This window comes from Armigeres subalbatus, chromosome 2, assembly GCF_024139115.2.
Source record: "Armigeres subalbatus isolate Guangzhou_Male chromosome 2, GZ_Asu_2, whole genome shotgun sequence".
Lineage (NCBI taxonomy): Eukaryota > Metazoa > Arthropoda > Insecta > Diptera > Culicidae > Armigeres > Armigeres subalbatus.
In genome coordinates this window covers 169,899,203-169,918,582 of record NC_085140.1, presented here as the reverse complement: position 1 = coordinate 169,918,582, position 19,380 = coordinate 169,899,203, and the positions used below count along the sequence as shown (strand labels likewise).

The following is a 19,380-nucleotide window of genomic DNA, read 5'->3' as shown; positions in this document are numbered from 1 at the left end:
ATGCGACAAAAAAATTGCAACACTTACAACACGACGTAACAACATTTGCTGCAGAAAAACAACGTAAAATGTTTTTCTCAACGAAAATCAGAATATTCAAACAACATGTTTAATTTTGAAATCAGTGATGAAAAAGTACAAGCAGACGCATGTTTTAAACTATTTAGTTGTTCGAAAAAACTTTTTAAAGTACATTTTCTGCTAAGCGGTGTATGTGCAATATTTTCAACAATGATGTTACACCGTTTTGAAAAAAATTGATTTACATTTTTAAAAACACATTTTCATGTAGCTTTGAAGATATACACATTTTTAGATGAATTTAATGCCATATGCTGTTAAAAACGGGTTTGTTTACAATTTGCGACATACGCCGTTTTGAAAAAGTACCCGAGATATATTACAGTCGGGATTCGCTGGTTGGGATCTTAATACTTGGGTCACTTTTTAGTTGGGCCTCCGCTGGTTGGGCCATGACCCAACTAAAAAGCAACCGTACGTCAAAATTCAATGTAAACACGGAAAACGGGATTGGGCGTCACTGGACATCATTTGTGATGTTCAAGTCGAAATACACGTGTTCAAATGGCTGTCAGTTGGCCCAACTAAAAAACCGAATTCGTTAGTTGGGCCGAGGTCGTGGCCCAACCAGCGAATCGCGACTGTATTATAGATAGGGGAAATGACGGCTTCGGCAGATTTTGTGCTATTACTGTCAGGGGCCTTTTGTTGACCAAATTTTATGAAATTTGGCCACAATATTATTTAATATGCAAAGAATGTTTAAGCCAAATTTGAGCATGAATCGTTATAGAAAATCCCCCTGACAATAATAGAACAAAACCTGACAAAGCCATCATCTCCCCTATATCAATTTTGACCGATTTGACTTTGACCATATTTCATTTTTAGCAAAATGTACTTCAATATGGAATTGAGGAAGTAAACTTTCGATTGTATTCCGGAACGGTTAGATTTGTCGTTCTTCCCATTGAGAAAAGTTTTGCTCAAAAAGAAGAACAACAAAGTCGACGCAATAATCATACAAATTTAAATTATGTTTAAAGGGCAGTGGAACCTTATCCCCCACTTAAGTGGGGGTTCATCAGGAATTTAATAGAATCGAGCGTCAACTATTGATATCAATTACATAGTGATTTAGCACAAAACAATTCTGGCACCACTTGTTCTGACGCTCCGATTGCAACTTTCGGAGGATAAGCTTTGAAAACAATCATCCCCAAAATCCTTCTTCAGTCTTCGTTGAACTTCGGCTCGGTGCGGTGTCTTGTATTCGGTACGGTCGTTATCAAGGATACGCAGAAAAGAAACATCCTTCATCGGATTCTATTGTTTTCAGTTTGTCCGCAAACCGGCTTTCTGATTTTACTCTGGAGTGAAGTACAGTGCAGATAAAATATTACAATCGAGGGTGTTTTATTGATTATACCGATCGTGGGGTCCTGAATAATAATTTAGTTAGAATTATTCTAATTATTACTGTGTACATCGCTGTAAGTTCCGGCTTCAGTAGGACGGAACGGAAAAAACGGAGTAGGGAAATACACAAGCCAAGAAGAAGCCTACCGCACAAAGAAAAGTTCGCTTTCTGAAAGTGCCCGTTCCGGTTTTTATTGTTAGTGCGATTCAACATCCTATAAGCCAAGAATAGAGTGTTAAACGATAATAGGCTAGGCACTGCGTGCTCCGTTCAGCTTCATTCTATTGATTACCCAGTGAGAAAAATAATTATTTCGGTGCGAATTTTTAATTAACACGTTCTAAGGGAATCTACCTAAGGAAAACAACAGAAAATAAAAATAATGTCCAACAATATCCAGATTACGACCGACGACAAGTCAGCAACTCTTGTGGGAGGCATGGCAACGACACCAACCAAACCAGCGATGACCGGCATTCCATCGAGCCCGTCGCATCTGCAGCTTCCATCGCCGATAATTACGCGCCGAACCAGAACCGCTTCCACGTGAGTTATTTTGCGCTTTGATTTCCTTCTAGATAGGGTAAACGCCCGAGTGTTGGGCTAGGTTTGCTGAAAAATATTAGAGCGTATATTTTTTGGAATATTTATTTCAAATCTTCTATAACATATGATTGGGGGTTAAAAGCCAAACGCAAGAAAAGCTTTGTTTCGACGATTCTGATCCCGAAATAGCTATCTTTAGGCTATAAGCCGTAATCACGGTTTACGCGAGAAATATCCCCTCGGGAAATACTTTGAAATTTTCTCTGGGAATTCTTTAGAATTTCTTTGGGAGTTTTCTGGAGTTTCCTCAGTATTTTGTTTGCTTTGAAAAATCGTCTTTTTGTTTGGAGTTTCCTCAGATTTCTTTTTTTTTTTTAATTTCCACGGGAACTTCTTTGAATTTTCCTCAAGAAATTCTTTGGGATTTCCTCAGTTTTTTTTTATAATTTCCCCAAACATTCTTTGAAATTGTTCTCGATAAATTGTTTGAACTTTCCTCGGAAACTGGCTGTTAGGCTGTTGATGTATTGATTGACCATTAATACGATTAAACAAAATCCATTTGATCTACCATCAGAGACATCACGATCATCAGACACGATGTCAGTCAGTTTCCGTTGTGAAACGAAAGATGAGAGGTCACAGATGGCTAGGAAAAAGCAAAACTCATTACAAATCTTTGCATTTAGAATTCGGTGTTAAACAATGTGCTAAACGTAATTGAATGCTAGCTAAAAGTCAATTAGGTGGTTTCTATAGATAGTGGAATATATAGATGAGCGAAGATAAATCCTCTGTCTCCAAACGAACTGTCAAACGTGTCTCCAAACGAGCATGACGTCACGATTTCAATGGAAATGTTAAGGGCTGTAACGTCATATGCGCGTGTGCACGGTCAAAAAAATCGACTCAGTCATGCTTTCGCTCATCTATAGATTCTACTATCTATAGTGGTTTCTACCGAAACCGCCATAAATACCATAAACGATTTTAGCCCTGGTGGTCGTGCTGTATCCTTTGTGGTATCCAGATTGGTATTTTGCAAGCGGTGGAGCAACTTGATTGTCGGTGATTTGAGCTAATATTTTTTCTAGCACCTGACTGCCCTTCTACGCATAGTTGTCCCATGTTAGTTTTTGTGGATTTTGACTTTTCACCATAGAGTCTATTTTGATGTATAGTCTTCAAGGAATGTAATTGTCGCTGAAAAATAAGCGACAAAAGAGAATAGCGATAACTCTTTGTCCTCATCTGCAGAGGATAAAGACATTGTTGCGTTCCATTTTATTTGCAACAAACATGGAGAGGTAATTGTTTTGAACTTTTCAAACTGCGATAACTTGTATATATCAGAATTAAAACACAAATCATGTGTACAGATGGTTAAGTTTATGTCTAAGCTATATGATAACTGATACTGATTTAACCAAAAACATCATCGGAAACCGACTGTTTAGGATTAGCAATAAATGTAAAACTAGCTTTACGTTAGGTCAACTGGGAGATTGGGGGAGAGAAATATCGTTTGATATATTTACTCATATTGCTCACCAACACACGAACCTACTTCTACTCTGCTGTTAAAATAAAATAAAGTCAGTTGATAATCGTTGCCCAAATAAAACAGTCGCTTTAAGATTAAAATTCTAGTAGTGCCAATAAAGTGGACTTGTTATTTGCTCGCCGTATTTGATTGGGTGTAACTTGGTGTCCGGAAGTGCTAGTGAGTCAGTGCCGTTCGAGTAGGGTCCTCTGAGGCCACATCCTGCCACTCCCGAGCCGTTGGTGCAACATAAACTGGTGCCGTGACCAGGATTGTGGCAATAACTTCCGCGAAGACATCGCCGATCGTCTTTGCATCCGTCCGCCGGACAACGAAGCCGGACTGACTCGCCATTTTCGACGCCGATCCAAGGACAATACCAGCTATTCAGTCCTTTGTCCTGGAACCGATCCGACGCCATCCCAGTAGTCCTGGTATTCAATCTACTGCCATTGACCTGCATGCTTCAATAGCCTATTGTTGCCGAGTGACGCCAACTGATATTTGGCCACCGTGTCATCTGGTGCTTCGACTTTCTGCAACAGTTCCTGGGATTTTATGAAATACAAGGCCTGTTGAGATCAGGCAGAAGGTAATTGCCTGTCCAACTAATGTATTTCGTTTTTGTTGGTGCTTTTGAGATTTTTATGCTTTGCATGTGCATGCCGAATCGTCGCTGAGTGATCGAAGCAGTGAAGTGAATCACCGACCCGCCGAGCTGCGAACGACTTTAGTGCCCGAACGTGCTTCTTGTGATCGCTACCACGCCGTGGTAGGTGCATCGTCCCGTTCCTTTTGAAAAGCTACGAACTGTGTACCAGCAGTGAGGCCTGTGATTGTTCGTGCTTGAGGAAAATCGCTCGTGACGTCCGATAAATTGGCAACTACCTTGCTGTGACCACGCCGTAGTCCGCATCGTGATCCATCCATACTCCTTCTGCTGTGTTGCTGCTCAAAATAAATTTACAAGGCATTGAATTTGCCTTGGTCAGGTGAGAACCTTTCCAAGTGGTAGTCCTGTTTGCGCCAGTGCTTCTTGGTCTTTTTCGTTCGCCAGGTTCTATTCTTCGGTGCATCGTTCCTTCAAGATGGCCGACGAACGTCGGAAGCAGGTGCTGATATCCCGTCGCACCACGTTGCTCGCCTCGCTAGGTCGTGCGGAGCAATTCATGACGCAATACCAGGAGGAACGGGACAAGCTCGAGGTGGATTTGCGATTGGAAAACCTGGACGTGCTCTGGCAGGGGTTGGAAGAAGCTCAAACCGAATTAGAGGACACAGAGGAGGAAAATGAAGGCATGGTGAGAAATTTGACGTACCGCTCTAACTTCGAATCGCAACTCTTCAAAATAAAAGCTTTTCTACGCTCTAAACTTCCGGCTCCTATTTCTATGCAAGCTAATCTCCCTCAAATTACCGCTACTGGGGCTCCTTCCACTCTAAAGGGTCTAAAACTGCCTACTATCTCATTGCCTGAGTTTTCCGGGGACTATAAAGACTGGCTAGCTTTTCACGATACGTTTTTGGCGCTAATTCATACGAATTTGGAGGTGGCAGACATCCAAAAATTTCATTATTTACGAGCTGCTGTTAAGGGTGAAGCCGCTCAGCTCATCGAGTCGATTGGGATCAGTGCGGCCAATTACCAGCTGGCATGGGATGCTCTTGTCAACCGTTATGCGAACGAATACCTGCTGAGGAAACGTCATGTACAAGCTTTGTTGGACTGTCCGACGATGAAGCGAGAGTCTGCATCCGCCCTGCATGCAATAGTTGACGATTTTGAAAGGCATGTGAAAATTCTTGGTCAACTAGGTGAACCGGTGGAGTCATGGAGCACCATGCTGGAGCACATCTTGTGTACACGGTTGCATGATGACACTTTGAAAGCGTGGGAAGACTATGCGTCCACTTTGGATACTGTTACCTACAAGCACCTTGTCGAATTCCTACAGCGTCGTATGCGGGTCCTCGAATCGATTTCCGTCAATCAGCACCATCAACCAGAGCCAGCGCAGCCCCCAGCCTCTTTCTCCAAAAGGTCATTCCCGATGAAAGTTTCTTCCCATGCTGCCGTCGAAAGTCCTTCCCTGAAATGCTATGCTTGCGATCAACGTCATCCGTTAATCAAGTGCTACAAATTCGACAAGTTGCCGATCTCCGAGAAAATGAGTCTCATTAATTCCAAACGCCTTTGCCTCAATTGCTTCCGCAACGATCACCTCGCGCGAAACTGCAATTCCAAGTACAGTTGTAAAGTTTGTCAGAAACGTCATCATTCGCTCATCCACGCCGCCTATGTAGACCATTCCAACAGATCCAATGCTGCTACTCCGTCTTCGTCGAGCGCTTCCACATCTTCTGTGCAAACCAACGTAGCTACCACCGAATCAGTTCCTCTAGTATCAGCTTCCACGATAGCAGAACCCGAAAATCAAGTGTGCAGTGTGCCGATGCAAGGTTGTGGAAGAAACGTCTTCATGCTGACAGTAGTTCTGAAAGTCGTCGATTGTTATGGTCAGGAACATCTGGCGAGAGCATTGTTGGATTGTGCATCGCAGCCGAACATCATCTCCGAAAACATGGCGCAGATATTACGTTTGCCAAGAAGTAAGGTGAATGTTTTGATTCTGGGGTGGGTGAAAAACCGCAACTAGCTCGAAATTCGGTTTAAACTCAGATTCGCTCCCGAAAAGAAGAATTCGCTATCAACGTCGATTTTCTGGTCCTTAAAAGTGTCATTCCAAAACTTCCCACACACGATGTATCAGTTGACGATTGGAATTTGCCTCAAGATTTGTTCTATGCCGATCCAAACTTCAACAAAAGCGCCGGAATCGACATGATAATAGGCAACGAACTTTTCTTCTCTTGCTTCAAGTCGGCTGCTAGGATCCACCTGTCTGATTCATTACCGCTGTTAGTAGATAGCGCCTTCGGTTGGATAGTCAACAATCCCAAAAACTCCCGTGAAGCCACAGCCTGTTCCATTACAGTGATGTCCTTGGTATCCCTCGAAGAAAGTCTGGAACGTTTTTGGGAAATAGAAGAGCTTCCAACTAGGTCCTCCTACTCTTTGGACGAGAAGAAATGTGAGGAAATATACGCATCTACGGTCCACCGGAACTCCGAAGGGCGTTATGTCGTTCGCCTTCCAAGGAAAACCAACTTCCACGAGCTTGTAGGAGAATCAAAAACAGCCGCACTACGGCGATTTGAGCTGCTCGAGCGTAGGCTCGACCGCGATTCCCACCTGAAAGAAGAGTACCATAAGTTCATGCAAGAATACTTGGACTTGAACCATATGCGGTTGGTCTCCGATGAAGAAGAAAGTTCGAGACAATGTTTCCTACCTCATCACCCTGTGCTGAAAGAGTCCAGTTCGACGACAAAAGTACGTGTCGTCTTCGACGCATCCGCCAAAACATCTACTGGCTACTCCCTAAATGAGGCACTTCTTGTAGGACCTGTAGTGCAGGACGATATCCACACCATATGCCTCCGGTTCCGTACATTTCCAGTGGCTTTGGTAGCTGATGTGGCGAAAATGTATCGCCAGGTTTTACATCATTCCGACGACACACCATTCCAGCAAATCCTTTTTCGCTTCAATAGATCTGATCCTGTGCAAACGTATCGTCTTCTTACCGTAACCTACGGCATGGGGCCGTCTTCATTCCTAGCAACTCGTACCCTCTTGCAACTGGCCGATGATGAAGGAAAAGCATACCCGCTAGGAGAACCAGCACTCCGAAAAGGATTTTACGTTGATGACTTCATCGGCGGAGCTCATTCCGTAGAAGAAGCAATCCAGCTGAGGACCGAATTGGGAGAATTGATGGCAAAGGGCGGATTCTGTTTACGAAAATGGACCTCGAACAAGCTAGAAGTGCTACAAGGACTAGAAGCTGACCAGATCGGGACTTAGTCTACAATCAAATTCGCTAAAGATCAAACGATTAAGATCTTGGGGATAGCTGGGACCCCAAGCCGATGTGTTTCGTTTTGAGACAACGTTACGACCAACGCACGGACCGATCACGACCGGTCAGCTTATCCGGAATTTCGCAGCTGTTTGATCCGCTAGGAATAGTGTCACCAGTATTGGTTCAAGCAAAATGCTAATGCAGCTCTTGCGGTTGCAGCGATGAAGTATCCAGCACAATCGCCGAAAAGTGGGAAATTTACATCCAACAACTGCCAATGCTGAACGACTTTCGTGTGCCTCGTCACGCTTTATTACCACATGCTGTGATTTAACTGCACACATTCTCCGATGCATCCGAGTCGGCTTACGGTGCATGCACGTACGCTCGTTCCACCGATTCATATGGGCACATTGTTGTTAATCTCCTGGCATCAAAATCCCGCGTTGCACCGTTGAAACGCATCACACTTCCACGACTGGAACTTTGTGCTGCTGATCTCGCACCGAAACTCCATACCAAGATCGTCGACGCACTCCAAATCGAAATATCTGCTTCCTATTTTTGGTGCGATTCCACCGTAACTCTCCAATGGATTTGTGCGCCACCCAACACCTGGAAGACATTTGTTGCCAATCGTGTCTCCTCAATTCAATCTGCTTCCCAAGGAGCACTCTGGAACCATGTTGCTGGCAAGCAGAATCCGGCCGACCTAGTCTCCCGAGGCATGGACGTCAACGATTTCATCAATTGCGAGGAATGGAAACACGGACCGAATTGGCTTTCCCTACCAGAACGAAACTGGCCTAGCGGAAAAGTAGCAGAGTATCCAAATGATGGGAAAGAACGCCGAAAACTCATTGTAGCTGCAACAAGAAGTGAATCAATCGTCAACCCCTACTTCGCCAGATTTTCGTCGTACACTGGAATGATCCGCATCACCGCATATTGTCTGCGGTTTTTCCGCAACTGTCGTGAAAAAGCTCGCACACAATCCTCCAACGTAAACCTGCAGCCCAACCGAATGCTTTCATCAGCCGAACTCAACGCTACGCAAGCTGTACTCATCAAGCTAGCTCAGGCGGATGGATTCAAGGACGAACTAAAAGAGCTTCACAGTGGTAACGCAATTTCGAAAAAGTCGCCGCTTCGTCGTCTAAGCCCCATACTTGACCCTGAAGGCATAATTAGAGTGGGAGGGAGATTGAATTTGTTAGAGCAACCGTATATAATGAAATACCTTATCCTCCTTCCAAATCCTCACCCCTATACACGCCTTCTCGCTACGTTACATCACCTACGGTTAATCCACGGTGGCGGCCGAGTCACATTGGCCTCCATGCGCGAATATTTCTGGCCCATCCGAGGACGACGATTAGTGCGCAGCATCATACATGCCTGTTTCCGCTGCACCCGAGCAAGTCCCGTTCCCGCAACGCAGCAGCTAGGACAACTTCCGATTCATCGCATACGACCCAGCCGTCCCTTCTGCATCACCGGCATGGACTTTGCCGGCCCAGTGTACCTGAAAGCAATCCACAAACGAGCATCTCCAGCGAAGGCCTATATTTGCATCTTCGTGTGTTTTAGCACCAAAGCCGTCCATATCGAGCTGGTCGGAGACCTCTCCACATCAGCATTCCTGGCAGCATTCCGCAGATTTGTGTCTCGTCGGGGACGACCTACCGATGTCTACTCCGATAACGGGAAAAATTTCGAGGGGGCAAAAAACGAGCTGGAGCACATTCAACGTTTCTTCTTGGATAGCAACCAAAATATTCACTCCTTCTGCGCGAATGAATCCATCACCTGGCATCTGTGTCCACCAAAAGCGCCGCACTTTGGTGGACTATGGGAAGCGGCCGTAAAAGTCGCCAAAACGCACCTGTACCGACAGCTGGGAAATTCTCGGCTGACTTTCGAAGAGATGACGACACTGCTAACCCAAATCGAAGCGGCAATGAACAGTCGACCACTGGTGCCTCTATCTGAAGACCCGAACGATTTATCGTGCCTCACTCCTGCTCACTTCCTAATCGGATCAACGATGCAAGCGATTCCAGAGCAAGATCTCACCAGAGTTTCCATCTGCCTGCTCGACCGCCTTCAAGCTACCCAGCGAACGTACCAACAATTTTGGCATCAATGGCGGCGCGAATATTTGCAAGAGCTGCAGCTGTGTGTGAAAAATCACAAGCCAAATGACGCTTTTCTGCCCGGTCGAATGGTGATTCTTGTCGACGAACAGCAACATCCAGTGAAATGGCCACTAGCTTGCATCGTAAGTATCCATCCTGGCCACGATCAGCTGACGCGAGTGGTGACCTTGAAGACTTCCCGTGGTATCATCAAGCGGCCAATTACAAAAATTTGTCTGCTTCCTTCCTACAACGATGGCGACGACGAAACCGTTCCGGGAGACAACAGCGAACGAAATAATCCTGATGCCGAACGAGATGACAGCGACACCAACAACGGAAAGCAGTAGAAGAAACGTCAAGAAGAAAGGGAAATTAGTTGACAGATTGTTTTGCATATAGTTAAGCACCGTACACACTTTGTTTTTTCCTTTTTCCTGTTGTAATTTTTAGTAGCGGGTATGCACAGTGGGAGAAATTGAATTAAAAATTTAAAATTAAATTATTTCAAGGTGGCGGCGATGTTTAGGATTAGCAATAAATGTAAAACTAGCTTTACGTTAGGTCAACTGGAAGATTGGGGGAGAGAAATATCGTTTGATATATTTACTCATATTGCTCACCAACACACGAACCTACTTCTACTCTGCTGTTAAAATAAAATAAAGTCAGTTGATAATCGTTGCCCAAATAAAACAGTCGCTTTAAGATTAAAATTCTAGTAGTGCCAATAAAGTGGACTTGTTATTTGCTCGCCGTATTTGATTGGGTGTAACTTGGTGTCCGGAAGTGCTAGTGAGTCAGTGCCGTTCGAGTAGGGTCCTCTGAGGCCACATCCTGCCACTCCCGAGCCGTTGGTGCAACACCGACTACTTCTCAAAATGAGCGGCAGGCGATCATTGTCCTATTCTGTTGCAGTTTGGGACAAACGCTTATTGCGAGTTGAGTTTGTCCCAACATTTACAAGAGAGGACAATGTTGTTGTCATTGGCAATGTTGTTATTTTACATTCCTTGAGTTTTAGAAAACTCTAACAGATTTCGAGCTTTGTTCGGAAAATCATTGAAAACATCAAGTCGATTTGTCCCATTGGTTATGTTCTACGCATAATTGTCTCGCGGTAATTCATCATTATGAAGGATTCTGTTATTTTATAGAACAACACACATTGAAATAGCATTTTCTGTTTAGATCTTGCAATCTTAGCCTGCTGCACTGGTTTAATGGGGGCAATTTGTACAATTCTCATTCTTTGCGACATAATCACTTCAACTACGTGGCAAGTTCACTTCCATAGATAAAGCATGTGGAGACATATGTCAATCGCAGTAGTCATTCACGAAATCATGCATTGAACGGGGCTGATATGCGTAGAAACCATAAAACAAGTGCTCTATTTCTCGGCATAACTGTCCCGCCAAACTATTTTCATGATCGTTGTCGCCAATTCTATTTGTGAGTGAAAAATAAGAATGATTTCAATAAAATTAAGTCTTCTGAATGGTGCTGTGATGTAATAATCTTATATTGCATTATGGTTATACACCAGCAATGAAAATTAGTGTTCAATTTCAAATTCCATTTTCTCATTTGTCATTTTTTGAATTTGGTACAAGCATGCGTAGAACGGCAGTGAAGCTCTAGGGTTTTACAGGGTAGCCACTCTTCCGGAAAACCCGGGAATTTGAAATCACCCGGAAAAGCCGAGAAAACCCGGGAAATTTATGAAGTCAACGGAAGTTTTCCCTTTTTCCTGACATGTATGTTCATGTTCGCTAGGTACTTTTCCACTGTTTAAGTGACTGGCCGGTTGCACCGACCTCCTAGTCAAGCGCACGCAGCGATGTAGCCATAAGACACTTGGCATCAAAAAAAAATTCAATTTCCAAAGAGATTTCAAGTAATTTTTTTTTAAAACACCAGATCTCGATGTTTCATGCATTTCTTATGGAACGTACACACGGTCAAGCAGTTTGACTAACATTGACTCCACCTCTCGTTTATTCAAGCATCCATCAAGTTTTACCAACAACGGCACGAACAATCAATTTATTCGACCAACAATATCACACAAGAACGACTGAAGCGCCAACTTGAGAACCAACCATCAAAAAATATATGGGGTTTTGTGCAACTTCACTACAAATGCTCAAACATGTTCTGCGAACCTTGACTCCAACCCCGACAACTCAAACCAAAATCAAACCGTTTTAATAGACCAGTGCATGATGACGTAGGTTGACAGTTCACAGAGCTTGTTTACAGGGACTTAGTCTCTGGAGCAGCTTCCGGAAAAACTGTTCTGCGATTAATTAAGAATTTTGATGTCTGCTGTGATTGATTTATGGTAGGACTCAAAGCATATCACTAGAATATTCGGATGAAAATGATTTTGAACGAAAATTACGGATTTTTATTTCCAGCTGATCGATTTTAATTCTAACACCTTGTAAACAAGCTCGGTGAACTGTCAAATAATTGAGGTTAAGTCAAGATCTTGCATTGGTCGAATATAATTTTTATTTTATCATGGCTTTGATTTTTTTACATTAGAAATGTTGATCAACTATTGAAGTTCATACTTTTGTTTTATTTTGGTAACTAGTAGGTACACTCATTTTTACGCGGTTGGAATACAGCAATTTCTCGGTTAACCTGAACTTTCACAGCTTTTTCAAAACCACAAAACCAATGATAGTTTTGCATTATTTATTGGTCGTCTTGGTTACTGTGAATTTACAAGAAAAGAGACCGAACTTTATTTATGTTGAATCAGCTAACATAAGGTAAACATAACTGTGTTTACCCTACCCTGCCCATGTACTTCAATAGACGATGAAGTATTAAGGCAAGGTCGACGAATATATATTATCGAATAGGTACATAGAACTGTTTTGATCGATTGGAATTGCCTGGCAATGTGTAATTAGTAGAACCTATACTTTGCGAAGGTTACGCTCTACCTATGACTTGCAAAATTTCTGTGCCTAAAGTTAGAACATTTTAACCATTTCAACAAATTGCATCTTGCTACAATGAAATTTGAATGCACATTTATTTATATACTTGTTATGGCCACAAAATTTTCTAACATAATTGCAATTATTCCAGATATTGGGAGAAATGTTTGTTATAATAATAACTTTCTTTCGTTTGAGATGAAAACCATAAAGATTGAATTACAAATTGTTGATTGAGAATACAACTTACAAGCTAGAAATATTTTAATGTTAACAAATATTTAATTTTCATCACGTTCCTCTAAATCAATTGAGTTGAAAACAACCGAATTTCACGTGACGCAATAAATGGTACTTCCCCCAAGCCATTCCGTACATCGCAAAGTAGCAAGGTGGAAAGTACATTTACACAAATATGCTGCAATCTTGCTCTGTTGTGTGTCAAATTGGAGTTGGATAAACATGTGCATAAACGCAGGAAAACAAACTGGTGTCTGGCTTTAGTGATCCCACACGTACGACCTCGTCGCCGGATAACACACATCCATAGCATACCGAACAGAACGATTTTTTCTCGTGTAGGTACGCTTCAGAAAAGTTGGACCGGCTGCTTGAAGAGTAGGGTGCAGCGTTTTTAAAAATAATCGATTGACTCTAAGTCATGGATTGAGTCTTAGTCTAATAGTTTGCGCGTGGAACTCTACGTATAAAAGTTTGCTGAACATTCCATCCTGTACAACAATCTAAGGCCGATTATTAGAAATTTACAAAAATCCTTATAGTTAAAGACAAATGTCCATTATAGGCTATTCAGACGATTGTTTGCGATTGATAAAGTGTTCGTTGGTATGAAGAGTAGAATACATTATAACCAGTTAAAGTCAATTACATATAAATTGACATCAACTTACTTCATATCATATGGTAATGCTTCTAGTTTGATATTAGGTTAATAATGAAAATCTAACCAGGTAGTTGATTTCAAAGCAAAGCTTAAAAAATCATTTTTTTTTGTGAATATCATCCACGAAGAAATGATGTCCTGGAAATTAAACACACTTTTCATGAATGAAGTAATGGATAACAAAGTAATGACTCAATATTCAACTTAGGGCACGTTTAGCGTTAATTGCTATTGTAATCAAGGGCATAGAAGGCATTTTTAGAACTAAGTACATGGTTGAATACGAAAACAACAGCCGACCTAGAAATGTTACGTTGGTTTACTGTAGTATTGATTTTATATTTGTCAATGGACATTAGAGACACTCATTATTGACTTTGTGGAAAACGAAAATCCCATCCAAAGCAATCGTTTAAAAAGAGAATAATATCAAATACGAGAAATGAGACACACCCTAATGTACAGTTTCAGCTTGTTTCGGCATAAAGGGCAGACGTTGGTTTGTATACTCACGTTAAAAAGCTTTGAATTATTGACGAACATGAAGTCACTGTGGAGGACAGCAACGTAGCTCCGTCCGTATTTGTTAACATATATCAACAGCATAAAATTAAAACAATTATTCAATCCAGTTGCACTTCATGGCATGACTATCGAAGTAAACTTATGATAAACTATAACTAACTGAAAATATGCGTTTGCTTACTATCTATGATCTAATTACATCATCGGTCATATGTTATTTCTGTGATTTTTCCTTATTCTAATTAGACCAGAAATAACATTCTCCTGTTTTGAACCAGCTGCTCAACTCTGCCAGAGCTCTATTATGGTTTCGATACAATACCGCTTCGATGGGGTTCAAATATTTACTTGTTTCACCTCCAAGCGTAGGTACCATTCCCTTCCAATATTACATAATAGCAAATACCGTTCACAGGTCGATGCCGAACATGTGAAATCATGATATTGTCTAAAGTCGTAGATCTTGAAAACACATAATCTTGACAACTGTTTTTTTAACAAGCTGCTAATGTTTATTAAATTTCTAATTTCTAGGAAGTAAAAAAAACCTAATCAAGTGGCTTAGTATTCAAAGACTCAGTATCCAGTAAGTTCCATCAAATGCGTAAGAAGTATACAAGTTTCATCTTGTTGTTCGAACACAATTTACTCAAAATTGAAATTCATAATCAATAGTCGGTCTGAGTATTCTGTCTGAGATGGTTTCAATTGCCATTAATTAAAAATTCCTCAGTATACCCCAAATAGAAGCCTCTTCCGAATTTGAGCCTAAACGGTGCTATGCCAACAAATGACGCATGCCAGACAACTCATATTGGACTGATTGTTTCGAATTGTTATTGTGTGATAATATTCTCCGGATGCCTCAACCCCTTCTGGTGAACACATGTGGAACGAATGCTCCCTAGAAAATGTAAGTAGGTTATTCGATAGTGACCACCGAACAAACAAACGTGCATAGCCGGGAATGTTTGTTGTAGCGGTATGCGGCCCTGCTGATGTGCATTTTCGATATCGGTGGTTTGGCTTCTACACGATAAATGGTCCAATCTTATCGAAGTGAACCGTAATTATGGCGGGATTAATATGTAGCTCAATTCATTTTATTTGGATGCTTTTTACGATGTGATAATTACTGAAATTCACCTGATTGGTAGTACAATGTGTCACACATCCCATTTTTTGGATATTTTATCTCTATTGAACCGATCATCACCAATTTTTTGTGTTGATTGAGAGGTTGTACAATACAAAATCACAAATCCTCCATTTCACACAGTAGAAAATAAATGCAAATCTTTTTAGCCTCAAGTTTTCACTCTCGAGTTTATCTTTAAATGAAGATTATTATCAATTGGTGGAAATAGCATAGACAAATTGCTGGAAGACGAGGCTCCAAACGGATGCATAACAGACAAAACTTAGTCTTCCACAATAATTGCTAAAAGATGGAGTAGCTGCGTAGCTGTATCGTGCTAAAAGCCTTATAAAGCTCGATGGTGAAAAAGCTTCTGGTCACAACCTAGTCACAACATTCGTGCTTTAATGATTAGTTAACTAAATCGATACATATTTTGTAAACAGAAAAGATATCTTAAAATGTAGATAAATCCATTTTATTCATAACTATTGATTTATTTCATCAAATTTCATCGATCGTAATCAAATTCAATAGTTTTATCCCCTGTCGAATGCAACTTGTTGCAAAACAAATCGGTTTAAGATTACTATATTAAACGTTTGCTAATGCTTTTCTGATCTTGTGAACACACACATATACACACAGACAGATAGACAATTGCTTAGTTTGTCGAGCTGTGTCGATGGTTGTATAAAACTATGGTTCTCCGGGCCTTCTATAAAAAGCTCGTTTTTGGAGTGAAATGATACTCTTTTGGAACAACTTTGTTATACAAAGAAAGGCACAACGTTCGATATTATCACTTGGTTTGGGTATTCGTTATTCGTGTCAAAATCTTTGTTTTTTTACTCTAATGCAGCGGTTCTTTTTCTTGAGAGGTACCCCTTCGAACTTTTGCATGATTTGAGGTACCCCCTATCGAAAGTAGGCTTCCAATCCTCTTGAAAACATAATTCCGAGCCCTTTTGAAGGGAAGCTCCTTTAAGCTTTTGAGTCCCTTTATAGTAGGCTTCCGCGGCTCTTTATTAGAGGCTTCTGAGCCTCTTGTAGAGAGGCTGCCGAGCCTTTTGAAGGCGGTTTTCGAGCCACTTAAAAGGAAGCTTCCGTTGCATCTTGAAAGAACGCTTCTGAGCCTCATGATAGTATGCTTCCAAGCCTATTGAAAGAAGAATTCTGAGCTTCCTGAAGCGAGGCTTCCGAGCCTCTTGAAAGGAGGCTGCCAAGCCTCTTGAAAGAAGGCTTCCGAACCACTTGAAAGTAGACTTCCAAGCCTCTTGAAAGCAGGCTTACGAGCCTCTTTAAAGAAGAAAACCTAACAACTTGAAAGGAGGCTTCCGAACCTCTTGAAAAAAGGCTTCCGAGCCTCTTGAAAGGAGGCTTTTGAGCCTCTTGAAAGAAGGCTTCCGAGCCTCTTGAAAGAAGGCTTCCGAGCATCTTGAAAGTTGGTTTTTGAGTCTCTAGAAAAGGATGCTTTTGAGCCTCTCGAAAAGAAGGCTTTTGAGCTTCTTGAAAGGAGGCTTCCGAGCCTCTTGAAAGAAGGCTTCCGAGCCTCTTGGAAGAGGTTTCCGAGCCTCTTGAAAGGATCCTTCCAAGCCTCTTGTAAGGAGGCTTTTGAGCCTCTAGAAAGGCTCTTGAAAGGAGGCTTCCGAGCCTTTAGAAAGGCTCTTGAAAGGAGGCTTCCGAGCCTTTTGAAAGGAGCCTTCTGAGCCTCTTGAAAGGAGGCTTCCGAGCCTCTTGAGAGGAGGCTTCCGAGTCTCTTGAGAGGAGGCTTTCGAGCCTCTTGAGAGGAGGCTTCCGAGCCTCTTGAGAGGAGGCTTCCGAGCCTCTTGAGAGGAGGCTTCCGAGCCTCTTGAGAGGAGGCTTCCGAGCCTCTTGAGAGGAGGCTTCCGAGCCTCTTGAGAGGAGGCTTCCGAGCCTCTTGAGAGGAGGCTGCCGAGCCTCTTGAGAGGAGGCTTCCGAGCCTCTTGAGGGGGGGCTTCCGAGCCTCTTGAGAGGAGGCTTCCGAGCCTCTTGAGAGGAGGCTTCCGAGCCTCTTGAGAGGAGGCTTCCGAGCCTCTTGAGAGGAGGCTTCCGCGCCTCTTGAGAGGAGGCTTCCGCGCCTCTTGAGAGGAGGCTTCCGAGCCTCTTGAGAGGAGGCTTCCGAGCCTCTTGAGAGGAGGCTTCCGAGCCTCTTGAGAGGAGGCTTCCGAGCCTCTTGAGAGGAGGCTTCCGAGCCTCTTGAGAGGAGGCTTCCGAGCCTCTTGAAAGGAGGCTTCCGAGCCTCTTGAGAGGAGGCTTCCGAGCCTCTTGAGAGGAGACTTCCGAGCCTCTTGAGAGGAGGCTTCCGAGCCTCTTGAGAGGAGGCTTCCGTCGAGTGATAATATAGTTTCTCCGTCGAATGAAACTAGTTGCACTCGGATCAGTCAAGTCCTTCTATATGAAACGTGTTTAACAAAAAAAAATTCCTGGTGCTACACACATCCACACACAGACGGACATTTACTCAGTTTTTCGAGCTGAGTCGATTGGTATATAACACTATGGGTCTCCGAGCCTCCTATCAAAATTTGGCTTTTGGAGTGAAATTATAGCCTTCTGGTACCGTGCGGGACCGAAATCCGTACAGCACCGAAATCCGTCCACCTCATGAGATATCAACAAATTAAAGGGGGTTAAAGGTAATTAATGTAGAAATAATTTATCTTATCCTGGTCAGATACTTGGCAGTAAGATTTAGGGTATAGAAATGGAGAGAAGGCTTTGAAATTAAAACAACAAAAATCAAAAACAAATCTCCACCCACCAAACGCGGAGTTTTTGCCGCCATTTTGTTTTCGGGTAGAGCATAATTGCACCAAAAGTAACTGTGTTTTAAATGCTTATTGCGAATCATTACATAAGATGAGCGGAATACAGATCGAAGGGATCGCTTCTCAAGGTGCGTATCGAAATATTTACAGTGGTAGTTTAGTCAATCAGACTGCTTGAAATTAAATATTTAGTTAAAAAATAGCTGTACGGATTTTGATCCTTTGATTCGAAATCCGTCCACGGTGGACGGATTTCGAGTCAGGAGTAGTTGAATTTATTCATCATTTTATCATGTTTTTAGTAGTTATTAATGAGTAAATGTGACACACTTCAAAAGTAGAAGCCTTCATGCTCCTGTGTCAATGACAAACGTTTTATTTTCATTCGATTTATATTTTCTTATGACTTTTTCATATACTAAGGTGCTTAAGTGTACGGATTTCGATGCCCCACGGTACAACTTTGTTGTACGAGAAAGGCAAAAATCATTTTGTTCCTTCGACATCTTGTTCGTTTGATCTTTTGTTCCGCAGCCCTTCATACATTGTGCTGGTTGTGGAAGGCAGCATTGAATTGGGATTCATTGATCGCATTACATATTATGTAAAATATAAATTTTTGAAATAGAAAATACAAAATTATCAAAACTTTATCAATGAATTTTGATTGAAATTGTAATATGTCCGCCATTACGCATTTTTGTCCGAGGTACCTCCTAGGGCCAGCGAAGGTACCCCCAGGGGTACATGTACCCCAGTTTGAGAACCGCTGCTCTAATGCAACTATTCGTTCCGCGGATTATCAACGACTGCAATGTGGAACAAATAAACCTCACTTCAATAAAACTTTTATCGGTTACCATTCTGATGGATCCAGTCTTAGTCTTAGTTGTGTGTCTAACGAAATTTTTAGCACTTGGAAGAACATTTTTGACTTTTGGCTGACGTAGATGTTTTTAAATTTCATATAAAGATGCAGCTCAATCGGATTGTATGAAACGTAGGACTACGTAGCTATACGAACTGGATGGTATTTGTCATCATAGTTTGTGTCTCTTTATTAACATTGAGCTAAAGGTCATACGAATCAAGAAGCAAAGAAAACAGCTCCCGGTTGGATGGACTTTGAGTCTCCAACCGTGGAAAAGGGACACGACTCATCGGGCGCATCGCTGCTGAAGCCACTCGTCTGGCTTTCAGTGGAGGACATCAGAATCCCAGAAGACATCACCCTCAAAAATGTTCGAAATAAAGGAAAAATGAGCAGAATCGGAAGCGGTGCGAAACGAAACGCAAATATATTTTTTTACAACCTTCGGTTTCCGTCCGCGTGTATCGTTTTCTATGGCGCCGGTGGAAAAGTGAGAGTAAGTTCAAGAATTAATTACGCACAATCCTTTTCAGGTCTAAAACTATTTATCCAAGAAAAGGTATTCTTGATTAACTTTTCAAAAGGACCTAAGTAAA

At 42.1% G+C, this 19,380-nt stretch overlaps 2 protein-coding genes across 3 annotated transcripts in view; both read left to right on the top strand.

Moving 5' to 3' along the window:
* Positions 1–1,244: 1,244 nt before the first annotated feature.
* The window catches only part of LOC134211174 (eukaryotic translation initiation factor 5B-like), a 492,524-nt gene continuing 474,388 nt past the window's right edge, over positions 1,245–19,380 (top strand). The window contains exons 1-2 of one of the 2 annotated variants that reach the window (XM_062687844.1): positions 1,245–1,757; positions 1,842–1,987. In XM_062687844.1, the coding sequence (XP_062543828.1) occupies positions 1,881–1,987 (107 nt within the window). In that variant the 5' untranslated portion in view covers positions 1,245–1,757; positions 1,842–1,880. Of the gene's footprint in view, positions 1,988–19,380 lie in introns of both variants that reach the window. The other variant, XM_062687843.1, reaches the window with a different exon arrangement.
* LOC134215445 (uncharacterized) lies at positions 3,444–7,458 on the top strand. Its single transcript, XM_062694634.1, has 4 exons — positions 3,444–3,964; positions 4,172–4,522; positions 4,588–6,145; positions 6,211–7,458. The coding sequence occupies exons 3-4, from the start codon at positions 4,619–4,621 to the stop codon at positions 7,456–7,458; spliced, it is 2,775 nt and encodes a 924-aa protein (XP_062550618.1). The 5' UTR covers positions 3,444–3,964; positions 4,172–4,522; positions 4,588–4,618.